This window comes from Branchiostoma belcheri, unplaced genomic scaffold, assembly GCF_001625305.1.
Source record: "Branchiostoma belcheri isolate BF01 breed outbred unplaced genomic scaffold, Haploidv18h27 scaffold66, whole genome shotgun sequence".
Classification (NCBI taxonomy): Eukaryota; Metazoa; Chordata; class Leptocardii; order Amphioxiformes; family Branchiostomatidae; genus Branchiostoma; species Branchiostoma belcheri.
In genome coordinates this window covers 1741633-1754543 of record NW_017804309.1, presented here as the reverse complement: position 1 = coordinate 1754543, position 12911 = coordinate 1741633, and the positions used below count along the sequence as shown (strand labels likewise).

The following is a 12911-nucleotide window of genomic DNA, read 5'->3' as shown; positions in this document are numbered from 1 at the left end:
TATCCCAGCTTGTATTCTACCTTTACGGCTGTCCAGATGTCTTCAAAGGGCAGCTAAGTGACCTGTGGACACCACAGATGCACGAACAGTCTGCTGGGTAGTACATATCGGGTGATTTCTTCCTGATTCCAGCTAGGTTTACATGTTCTGTGCTGTGGGGGCTTGGCAATTTACCTTCAGTTGTCATTTTAAAGAGTCTCTTGAATGTCTCCAAGATGAGTTACCCTAGTGAACCAGAAATTGAGGATGTTGTACCTCAATGAGTTTTTGCGATTTGATTATTGTGAGTTCTTGCTAATTCTGCCTTTTTCCACTGGCTCCCATAAGTTGTCCCCCTCAGCCAAGGTCAGCCAAGATCAGCAGGTTCAAGAGTGTGAAACTGTATTTTCCCCCAGACTCATGTTTTCATGTTGATTTTCTAGTTCAGAATTACTCTCTTTTTAGAATCTGTGAACCAACAAATTGACTTGGTGTGGCCTAATGCACGCTCCCTTTCCTGGGCAACATGGATGACCCTGATGTATATTTAGTGCGCTTGTTGTAATACCTGCAGCAGCACTTTGTGAGTGGAATTGCAGGAAGTGTGTGCCGTTGCGCCGGCCTGGGCCTGATAAACGGCCACGTGCACTGGGCAGGGGAGGCTCGACATTACCCTCGACATGATATAAGCACGGAATATTCGCTGCATGGTCAATCTTTCCTCATGTTTACTACCTTTGGAGCTGGCAGGGCATTAGCGCGATAGCTCTGGAACAACTCATCATGCACCAAACAGGGGGAAATGGACAGGAAGAGCGGAAATCACATCCAGAAAAAGTCTGGGACTCTTTGTCTTTGTGTTTTTATCTGTTGCCTTATTCACCATATTCAATCCCTGAAGTCTCAGTGATAAGGTATTAAATTGTTTTTTGCTTGTTTTTATTCATTTGCACATAAAGACAAATGGATAGGGTAATACATAAACAACAAAAACATGCAAGGCAGGCCAGGAATTTTTCATGGGCTTCATTAATCTAGGATGTAAGTCTATTTAAATTTAACAGTTAATGTTGACTATGATATACATTTTTGTTAAACAACTGGAATCAAGCAAATGATAATTTATGAAATGATACAATGTATGTACAAACAAATTATCAAATTATTTGACAAAAGTGGAAGAAAAACAAAATCTATAAATAGTGAATTAAACTGGTCAGTTACGAATTATACTAAGGAAAGGTGGTGCAGCCTATTGGGCTCTGTCTTCATACTGTATTCCCATTAATTCTGAAGAGCTGAACCAACAACTTGAACTGGTGTGGCCTGCATGCAAGTAGCCATGGTCAATACATCAGCTCTGTATTTGATGGAACGTAACACGTAGTTAACCCGAGTAGAGAAGTATCGGAACCGTCCACATCAGCCATTACTGAGGGAAGGGTAGTCCATCTTACAGGCACTACTTATCATACAGCACCTGCCCTGGCCAGAGCCATAACTTATAATATGTGTTAGCAGCTGTGAAAACAGATATCAGAGCCTTTCAGCCCTGCGTACCACGATGTACTTTAGCTCCCATATCATAGCATTTGTACTATTATAGGCAGTACTGTACAGGGGCCATGGCTCAATAACATAGTGCAATATGGTGCTTTAATTTAAAGGCTGATGGTTTGGTGCTTTGGAACACTTTGAGAAAGAAAGGATTATAAAACTAGGCTGTTTTATTCCCGATAGTCCGGAGGTTATCACCAACATTCTTCAATATAAATTCTGATCTACCTGGCTATTGTTGTTTTTTTAACTGCTAATCCAGTTCTATGCTGAAGGATACATCATTCTTTCTTTTACTCCATAACGGGTACTATCTGAACCTAGCAGAGCAGAAGACATGTTTGAGATATCACCACTGTGTCTATCTGCATAGATGTCTGTTCTAAAGCTGACATTAACCTAATTTTCTCTCTGTAAATCACGTTGCTAATGTAGAGGTACATCTAGGACAGGCTGAAAAATGTTGAACACTTAAGCAGGCCAAGGTAACTGGGAAAGATTTTGTGTTAGGCCACACCAATTTTTAATTTGTTGGTTCTCGGATTTTTTCAGAAAAAATATGAAGCGACAGGGCGAAAAAAATAAAAATAAAAACAGGTCTAGGCATCCTATTATAGCCCCAAATGCTACAATATGAGCCATGAAGTCAAGAAAAAAGGCTGGGTTAAAATTTAAAGTATAAATTTTGAACTTTTAATCAAACCACTGCATTGATAGATGGAAAAAACTTTAACAACTAGGAAGAAAAGGAATTTCCTCAACTGTTGGGGGCAAAATATGAGCATTTTTGAGTTGATTCAGAACCAGAATCTTTTTTTTTTTGCAAATCAGAAAAAAATGAAGAGGCGAATCGGAGAACCAACAAATTAAATTGGTGTGGCCTTAAATGCTCAAGAGTTTTCAGTGCAAGGCCAGAAGACCACTTCTGGGCACTGAATCAGATCTAAGTTGTGGAAGGTATGGGTGACTATATCTATTAGGTATCTGCTAGATGGAAAGATGCTTTGAATTGTTTGTAGGCAGTTGAAGGTCTTCCTCTATCAAACCTAGAAGTTTAAGTGTTGACTGAGGCTATTGATATTGGCACAACTGTTGTGTTGAACTCCTGACCTTCAGATCTCCAGGCAGAGTTGGTTACCACTACTAGATCAGGCACTGTTAAGCTGGCTGCCTCTGCACATTCCGCTGCCTGAGCTTGACCCCTCACCCTGAGGCCATCTCCTGATCTCTGACACGCTTTTCCATCATCTCAGACTTCTTTACAACCCGCCACACTTTGCTGCGTGCCTAACACCATCCTTCTGTGGCCCGTCTGTTAACTTCACGGTAAAAATAACAAGCTTGCAAGGCATCATCAGCCGACATCCTTCTGCCGCCTCCTCAAGGGCAACTTGATTCTTCTGCTAAGTCTTCAAGGTCAACCCTGTCTTTCTGTTAGCTCCTCAAATTCAACCTGGTCATTTGTCACCCAGATAATCCTTGTAGCTGAGGTACCTGGTACCATGCTTGCGTGCAATCAAAGTTGGGGCAGAAGTTGGACTACTGTTAAATTTATGTTGACTACTGCATTGTAATGATTGGCCATTTAGAGGTTGCAATGTGTGATGTTGATCTTGTCAGTCGTTGTGATAATTTCGAGATATGTGAATACTGATTAGATGGAAAAATTTTGAAATATTAAAGTGCGCGTCAGTATTTCCAAAAGGAAAGCTGTTCAGCACCATGGCAAGGTACTGCAGTATGAAAATTTCTGAAAGCGAAATAAAACAGTGAGCAATACTTATTGACTCTTAGCTATGATACTGAAACTGTCAATAGAGGGTCTTCTATAGTTCCCAATGAGAGGAATGCTTTTCAGCACCAGGGCAAAATGCTATAAAATGACGGATAACTGAAGAAAAACAGGGATTCAAAGGGCCTGTTAAGCATTTTTAGCTAAGCACTGGTCAATGGGGTGTTTGTGGTTCATACCAAGACTGCAAGAGTAATGTTGTTCAGCAAGTATCAAAGTATCAAGATGCTGTCATATGACCAATATACTATCAGTTGATATGGGTGACCATGTAAAAAAAAGCATTTTCGTTGTCAATAAATGTACCAAGGTATGCCTTAAAAAGCAGATGCATTCTGCTGTGTTGGACACAGAATCTATCATTGTAGAGACCATTTAATACATGTAGTTGTGTATTGGTTTCAATGGATCCAATGGAGAGGGTGGTCGTGTTCAGCACCAAGGACAGATGCCATACCAATTTATTTCCTGGTTCTAGACTGTTTAAAGTAAAAACAAAGCAGGAAAACAAGTTAAAACAGACTTGACTTGAAGCAAAACCTCAGTATGACTACATTCAATCCCTACAACTATGCACATTAACCTCCCTGCTTCCTAACCCCACAACCAATACAAATGTGGTGCCAAAGAGCTACCTTACAGGCTAAAGGTTAAGATCCAGACTTTTCCATTAGACTAGACCCAACAAATAAAACTGGTGTGGCCTTTATGAATCTTTCAACTGTGTTGGATACAGAATCTCTCTGTAGAGTTAACTTAAAAACTGGGCATGAAATGATTGGGTTATGCCGAAAGGAATATTTCAGTACCAAGGAAAGATGCCATACTATGACCAAATGACCAATTAGTTGAAAACATAATATGACCAATACCCCTTGAAACAGCTTTTGGCAGTGTCAGACACAGAATCTGTTAGGGTAGAGCCCTTCTATTCTAGCTGGGTATTAATGTTGATGGGGTATTTGTGGGCTATGCCAAGACCAATATTGCTAAGTGTGAAGGAAAGATGCTGTAATATGACCAATGCCTAAAAATAAGGTAATGTGACCAATACCCTTTAAGACAACTTTCAGCCCTTTTTGACACAGAATCTGTCAATGTAGAGGGGCTCCTAATAGCTGGGTATTAATGTTGATGGGGCATCTGTCCGTCCTGCTGCTGTACATGGAAGTGGTCATTTGCGCGGACGTAGGCAGATGTGCCCGTGGACCGGCAATGTCTCGTGGTGATGGTCATCATCAACTCTGTTAAACCACTTATTTAGACAGAACAGAGGGGAAATGGACTCTGGGCTGATGGGCCTGGCTTTTTAGGGGTGGTTAAGGGATGGATTGTTTATGTAGAGCTGAGTGTTTAACCTTTTCCCTGATGCCTAACCCCGTAACCAATAGAGAAATAGAGGCAAAAGGCTACTTCAGTGTGCTGAAGGTTAAATGCCAGCAAAAGTTTTCTTACCTTAAGTGCTTGTTCATTTCAAGGTCTCAGCTTAGAACTCACAAATAAAAACATCTAGTCTTTTATTGTTATCAAGAAGAGATGAAGTGAATGTCCCCAAAGTAGGCAAAAACAGCACCCTTTTCAGTACAGGCTACACTTGACATCTATAGGCAATTTAAAAAGCCTTTGTTATAACTAGTGGATATCGTTTTCTTGCATAGTCTGTAGCTTGAATTGACATTTGACTGGTCCCATGGTAATTTAGTTTGTTAGAGGGCAAGTGTTTCCATGCAGATTTTGATCCCTGTCAGATGCCACCCTTTATATCTCATCAACATCTTGTTACCACACAGGGTATCTTTACATCCCATCCTTCACTGTCAGATAGGCATGGATGAGGGGGAGGCCACATCAATCTGATTAGTTGATTCTTGGATTCTAAAAAAAATAGTGCAAAATTGGGTCTGAGGGAAAAGTCTGTACACACACTTTCAGGGAGTGGATATACTGATCTGATTTCTTTCAGCTCTCTGAGAACCAAAGAAATAAATTCTTCCTGCCCTTTTTTGCATCCTATCAGCTCTTGTTGACTGACAGGCTATAGTAGTGTTGGCAGACTGGCTCAGTAAGAATTGGTCATCCTGAATCTAGAACGATGCTTGTAATTTTGCAAACTTTAGTTTAAAGGCTTTGCATTGCAACTTTGCATTTCACTTCATTGTTATGGCATCTTCATTTTTGCCATTTTTATTGTTAACGCTATAAAGATAGTTGAAATTTGTTGCATTTGTACATCTTTTAGAAAATTTGAACAATAATTAAAATCAGATCATCAAAAACAAACATTAATATATGAATGTGCTAGTAACAAGAGTAACACACTCTATCTTGAAATTGTGTATAGGTTTTTGTCTGATACGTTATGTTGTTTTGTCCACTTGTGTAGGTAACAATATTTGAATGTGTTCCTCTTTGGAAGAGAACTTCAGGTTAGATTGGAGGTCAAGGTAAGTGGAGACTAACACACTCCATAAGCCTGTCGCAGCTATTCACATTTGCTCCGTGTGCGTAACAATCTTTCTCATCCATTTTCTCCGCAGGCTCTGGACGGCTTTGTCTTTGCCCTGACCCGAGATGGCAGATTCCTCTACATCTCTGAGACTGTGTCTATTTATCTGGGGCTCTCTCAGGTACGTACCCTACCCAGCTGCACACAGATCAATGGTGATTTATGGCAGCCATGTCCGCCAGTCTTTAAAAACTATTACTTAGTCGACGCTATACGTATGGGAGAATGGTGGCTCTAAAGTGGAACACAGGCTATTTCAGAGTCGGGGTACAATAAAGAAGGAGAGGTCCACTGCCAGGAGGCCATCGCAGTGTTATTTGGTAAAGCCTGCCTCTCTCGTGTGGGAATGGTTTCGCTCGAGCTCGTGTACTTGGGCACACTAATGCGGTGCGCCCTTGCGCCGTTATTGAGAGCTAGCATAACAAAGTGCAGGGTCAGGTTTCCTTGCAAAGATAACATCTCCCCGTCCCAAAACACGCCGAAACTCACATAATCTATGCGGGCGGACTGCGTAGCGCCCCGACATAAATGCAGGACCCTTCCCTGGTATTGATAATGGCCCTGAATATTCAGCATCAGATACATGCAGGTAATCCCTCTGATGTACTGGCTATCAAGCAGCCATCTATAAATGTTCCCTTGCATGTCGGGTCACACAAGGCAGAACGGATGAAAATTCAGGGCTGTTACCACGGCTGGGCAAATGGCACATTGATCCAGTGTAATTGTGCCGAGTTTCTAGCGTTTAATTTCCCATTTAACTTCCGGCTACTTTGGAAAGGATGGAACTGAGGGAGAAGGAGGCACAATCATCTACCGTGGCCTTGGGGTACTGACCGCCCAAAAGTCAACAGATGGTCAGACAACTATGAATATATATATATACATATATTTGCTCCTCAAATTTTCATGATAAAGAGAAACACCATCACTGCAAACCGCTTTACAAAATGCCAAATTCATAAAACACAAGTTTGGTATTTTTGGTATGGCAATATGGGGCTAACTTATTCCTGCAATTGGGCAATCAGCACCAAGTTTACAAGACCCCACAGAAATGCTTGTATTCATTCAAGCCAAAAATAAGTGATGTCTAATTACAGCTTTGTTTCTGTTGTCTGCAATATATGATTCATCATACCCAGCTATTAGCCTGTAGTCTTTTGGGCTGCCAAATAGAAGGCTGTATTTCTTTTCCAATCCAAAAAAAATTTTTGCAAATTACATGTGATAATATGTTCTCCTTGTCTAGAGGGCCAGATTCAGTAGTTTAGTTAATAAGTTTAGTTAAGAGGCTCTTGTCTGGAGCAACCACCCACAATCTATTTTTCCTCAGTACCATAAGTGGATGTTGAACAATAAAGATGTGTTCCCTCACATGCAGGAGCCACCCTGCTTGTATTTGTTTTGAAATAAAAACAATATACCAGTTCTTCCAAATACTAAAATTCCCAAAGCAAAACTGCCAGCTGTATTGAAAATGAGGTGGATATTATGTAATACTACATTGCGCTTGCACATAGGAATGATTTCTGTGCAGCATTTCCATTACTGCCAGGCCTGTTCACCCCAGCAGGCCACTGTAGTCCCCAGACATGTCTCTAACCACAGACAGCAGACCTGCGGTTTGCCTGGCTGCCCCCTGGCTGGAACTGACATGTTTTGTCTGCACCTCTGGAGAGGAGAACATAACACAGCCCAGACTCACTACACCTGCAGGGAAAGCACCCTGCAAAACAGCCAGCCAGTCATAACCTGGTTACAGGCTGTACCAAGTTGTTTCTGTGTTTTTTACTTCCAGGTGCGGAGGTATTGTTTGTCTGTGTGTGTTTGTTTGTTTGTATTTGTAGGTATTTGAATGCAATAGAGTGATGGGAAGGGGAGGTATTTGGGTACCACAGATTGATCTCAAGGTCAAGTTGAAAGGAAGTGATGGCTGCTTCTGCATGAGGATCACCTGACCATCTTGACTACTTTTTGGTGGTCCTTTAGATTGATTGCATATTCTGCTTATAAGCTGCTTCTTTTCTAATTATCACTTTTTTGCTATATATAAGCCCCTTGAGAGTGTGCTGTATAAATATCCAAAAGATTATAGATTTTGGGCCCCCTTGTGTCTTGCTATGGTACTGCAGTGGAACTTTCAGTTCTGATACCACATGATCTGGTTATAACATGTTGCATTACGACATATATCTACATTTTGTAGGGTTGTTCAGATAGACAAAAATGATCAGTTTGGAATAGGGCTAACATATGACCAGCATCTGAGCTAGCCATATTGGTAACCATGGCAACCAGCACAGTCTCCGTGGTAACCATAAGATCTGCATGACATGACACATTGTTGCCCAGTTTCTCAGCTTTTTCATCACTGCTGAATTTTGTATCTGGGTGAAACAATGATGCGGAATGAAATTATTCATGTGGATTCACGGGTCAGCTCCAATCTCACCTTTCCCGTCGTTTCCATGCTCTCCGGCCACAACACGCCGTTCCGCCCTGAGATAAGAAGGTCTTGTCTGTTTTATCAGAAATGATGATTGCTCCGCGTGGTCCGAGGTCGCTCGGGTTCAGGCTTAAACTCACCCCAAGGCTATCTGCCCACCCTTGTGTCAACTCCCAGGAATTCTCCAGCAATTTTGCTCACTTGGGGCGATCATTTTGCGGATCCCTCGAATCCTTTTAGGTCAGGAAATTGATGTTGAGGTCCGGATCGATTGATGCCCGGTGCCGGCCAGTGGCACGAACAGTGAACCCTGACCTCCCTGCTCAGCTAAATCACCCATCTGCCTTTGTATTAGCCCCGCCTTTGATTGCTGCCAATGGCTGTTGATGGCAAGTCTTGTGTCAAATACCGAGGAAGCAAGTAGCTTCTGACTCAGATAGTGCCGCTAAAGCAATCTCCAGCCTCCACCAGCATTTAGTGAGTAAGTGTCGGTGTTTGGACCAGATTAGCCTTTCCCTGGTGTTAGCAATCTTCTGATCACTGAGATATCACAAAGTGAGAAGGCTAGTCATGGTAGTTTTAGTGAGTATGGATCAGACTTCTTAGAGTCTCCTACCACAAGCACGAAGTGAACTTGACGTGGGTAAATACGGGTTACTCACAACATCTTCCAGCCTGTCAGAAATGGTCAGGTTTGATTCCCAGGATTTGAATGAGTTTGTAATTCTAGGACACCTTTTCACAGTGGGATAGACTGTCTGTGTCACCATGAATTACTGACCTGCTGGATCAAACTGAGAGACAATAGCCTGCTGGTGTGGAAGGAGGTCAAAAGTAAAGTCTCATGAGTCTTATCATCAAAATATAGAGTTTCCATTTTCAAACAACCTATCAGGAGAACTATCTATAAATGTGTCTCAGTTGACAAGGTTTTGGAGGTCATGCCAATTTCAGGGAGAAATTTTTCCTTTCTCTTGCTAGATCTGTAACAATGTAATAGATTGGTCATGGCCTTGTGCAGATGTCCAAACTTACACTGTGTTCATGTGTACATTCTGGGCATACCCTGTCCTTATAACAACTCTCTACACTGATGTTTGTTTATGGTGAATACCAGTGATGACAGGTTGACCCTTCTGTCTGGCTACTGCCTTTAGCAGAAATCACTCCTCCCCTGGCAAGCACGGAGTTTTGACCTTGGTCCCAAACTGCTTGACCTTGCCAGGTGTGTCCCCCTAAAACTATAAGCACTAATTGATTTCAGACTCAGAGAAACAAAAAAGAGATGGTTTGAGTGGTGAAAGTTCTCTGGCTCCCAACTGATTTGCCCTGAGGTGGTTTTAGGTCTGTCAGTGACAGTTGATTGACAGGAGATTTGTAACAGTTGTTGTAAGGCTTTTGTAACCCTTGTCCCAAGCTCTGTAACCCTTGTCCCAAGCCCAGCCGACCTCTGGTGTCACCCCTCCGCAGACAATAGTGGGGAGCTTTGCTGCTACCATGGCAGCTTGTAAACCGATTTCAAGTTTCAAATTCAATTTGTTGGAGGTCAGGCCAAGGGCATTGGATTTCACATTTTCCCTGGGTACAGCAGGGCATTAGAACATGGACTGCCAGGGACTCACCAATCCCAGCTCCCCTCTCTATCTTACATGCTGCTTGCAGTTGTGGAGAAATGCTTTCCATTGTTTGGATTTCGACTGTAACAAAGCAGTGCAATGCACTCTTAACCCATTTTCCTGATACAACATGGCATTTAAGTCACAACATTCAGACTACTACGAAGATTGAATAGTGAACTGTGCTCAGGATACAAGCTCAATTTGGACCACATGCTTTCCACTGCAGGGACCTACATAGCGCTGCAGTGCAAGGTAGAGCTGGTCAACATTACCCTGTGACTCATCGATGAAGGTTACTCAAGCAACTGGATATGATTTTGAAAATGTCAGACGTTTCAGCTAGTATCCACTAGCTTTCGTCAGTGACTAGCTTTCGTCAGTGACTTTCGACAGTTACCCTGTGACTGTTATCAAGGTCAACATGGACCGGATTCCATAATACTTGTGTCAATGAGAAACTTATTTAAAGAAACAGCAAAAAGTGCATACTCAGGTAATCCCAAGGCAGAGGTGGTCACTTGAAAGGGTTTATAACTGTATGTCAATATGAAGGTGATCCTTATGCAGAGGTTAGCCATTGGTTCAGTTTTGTAATCATTGGCCAGGAGGTCCTTATGTAGAGGTGGCCACTTGACAATGTATAGATTTGACTGTATTGTGTGGGCAAGTTTCTGCTTGTGCCAGCTTACATCCTCTATTCACACAATCTCAATAACCTGTCTTCATTGATTGATGACTGGTTACCCTGCTTAGCAGCCTTCATGGAACAGTTTTCAAATGTGGCCATCAGTCAGTGTGCCACTCTGGTGACAGGTCATTATTAAAATAATCACTAGGTTGTTATTTCAATAATCACCTGCTGCTGGTGGCATCTTCCATTCCACTCCAGGAAATAGTTGTAGTATCAGCATGACAGATCACCTGTGTTTGTTTATTTACATTCTCCATTAGTTAAGAAAATACATCATGTAATAGTCTTCCTGGTCCTTTTCTATTGCTATATCTGTGTTTGCCAAATTACATTACATGCGTACGTTAAACTTTCAATCCCACAAAAAAATGAAACATTCAGAACAACCTCAGGAAGAAAGAGGTATCCATAAAAATTTCTTTGACAAGTCAGTTTTCTTATTTTTGGATCAACATTTTTGGCTGTAATAATGTCGGCCAATATGAAAGAATACGAATCAAATAATTGAAATATATATAGTAATGCAGACCCTGATAGCTGTTTCCAGGTAGAATGGACATTCCTGATTTGGGTAGTTGACTCATTAGCTGCAGTCTGCAAGTGAAGATCTTGTCCGGAGGAAGTTAGAAATCTTTCTCAATGGAAAGATATGATAAATGGAGAAAAACTCATTACCACCAAGTCCTTGAAAATTTTACAAGGAACAGCAGAGAAATGTAAGAATTGCTTTTTGTGGCAAGAGGTGTTTAAGATATTCTGAAGATCAGTAGGGACAAAACTGAGGAGTCTCTAACTGTGCAGTGAATGATTACGACAACAGATTGAACATATGATTCAATACGTATTAAAACTTCATGCACTTTTTCTAAAAAGCCATTAAGAACAAACTAATTACTGTGCTTTAATTCTCAGACTACCACGACTAATTAACATCGGAGGTAATTATCTAACATCCATCACTTCCTTGAGGGGAGCGTTGGGGATTATCAAAATTGTGAATTTGCATTATGTTCGGGTTCCAAGATGAATCCCGATCATAAGAAATGCATCGTGTGGGAAGTAGAGCAAATACTAGTACCACAACAAGCAGAAGGTTCTTCCTTATCAGGGTCTTCATGTGTTTGTGCACGGGCGTTAAGATCCTACACTTGCATGCGAGCCTCGAGGCTTTTCCACCCGAGTACATTGTCAATCAGAATAGACACCGCAAGTAACTCGTGACACTACTAATTTAAACTTTTCCATTTTCCGTGGAAAAACTGTTTTATACTTGAATTGCTTTTGAGCACATGTGAAGACCCGGGACCACTCTCTTCACTTACCACCTCGCTGCTTCAAAGGAGGAGAATTTAAAGGGTAATTAAACACCATTCTGCAGGCTGCGAAGGAAAATTGGAGCCATTTGGAAGCCGGGGAAATCACTATTAGGATCTCTCGCTCCTGATGGGCTGCCGGGGGCAGCCAGGAAAATGGACCAGAATGAGCTCCCTGATGAGGGAAACAGAAAGTGCGTCATCTTAGAGATTTCAAGGAGTTGTAAGGAGTGTTTTCCGGCTGCCATCCAAAGAGAGGAAGTTTCTGAGGCTCCCTGAGTTAGTTATCCCCCACATGTACACACACATGATGCAACCCCACAGAGATAAATTAATTTCTTGGTTGGCTTCTAATAAGGCTGAAGACCTGATAACTGAGGGGAATCGTGGTCCCGGAGGCGGCAATTAACCCAACGAGCTCCAGCTAACCACCGGTTCCAATCGTAAGTACGAGCCTGAGGAAGAAAAAAATGCATGCAGGGAGAACTCCACAGAGCCGAGGCGTCCAGGGCTTCCTCCATGCTCAGCCGGCCATTTGCCTCGGAAGTTACACGAACGAAGGCAATTTCAAAGGATCACCACATCAAGGGGGCCGACGACATACATGCGAGGGTGCCTCAGCGCCGGAGCAGTCAGGCACACCGAGAGGGTTTACATCGGGGTGCTTGCAGAAAATTAGCCACCATCATTTTAAAGACATTAAGGAAATGGGATAGTATGGAGCAAGGAGCAGGGGAACTTTGTGCGGGCTTATCCAGGCTATCCCGAGGAGCCATTTCCCCTCTTCATTACGACGTAGTTCCAATGACATAATCCGCTACTTGCTTACTGTGTGATTGAGTGTAATCTGGATGAGGGATGTCGTTAACACAGACACCTCTCCAACGCCTCCGTTCGTTCGTACGACTCTAAGCCACTCCTCCTCCTTCATACAAACATACCAGTGTACCGCTATTCTCTGACCAGAGAAACGGGAACCTGCAGCGTTATACCTGGTACGAACCA

General features: G+C 42.3%; 1 protein-coding gene across 5 annotated transcripts in view; it reads left to right on the top strand.

The window, feature by feature from the left end:
* LOC109483794 (neuronal PAS domain-containing protein 3-like) overlaps nt 1-12911 on the top strand; it is an 84188-nt gene that overhangs the window by 45151 nt on the left and 26126 nt on the right. For all 5 annotated transcript variants that reach the window (XM_019786905.1, XM_019786907.1, XM_019786908.1 and 2 more), the window contains one exon: nt 5866-5955. In XM_019786905.1, the coding sequence (XP_019642464.1) occupies nt 5866-5955 (90 nt within the window). The remainder of the gene's footprint in view (nt 1-5865; nt 5956-12911) is intronic.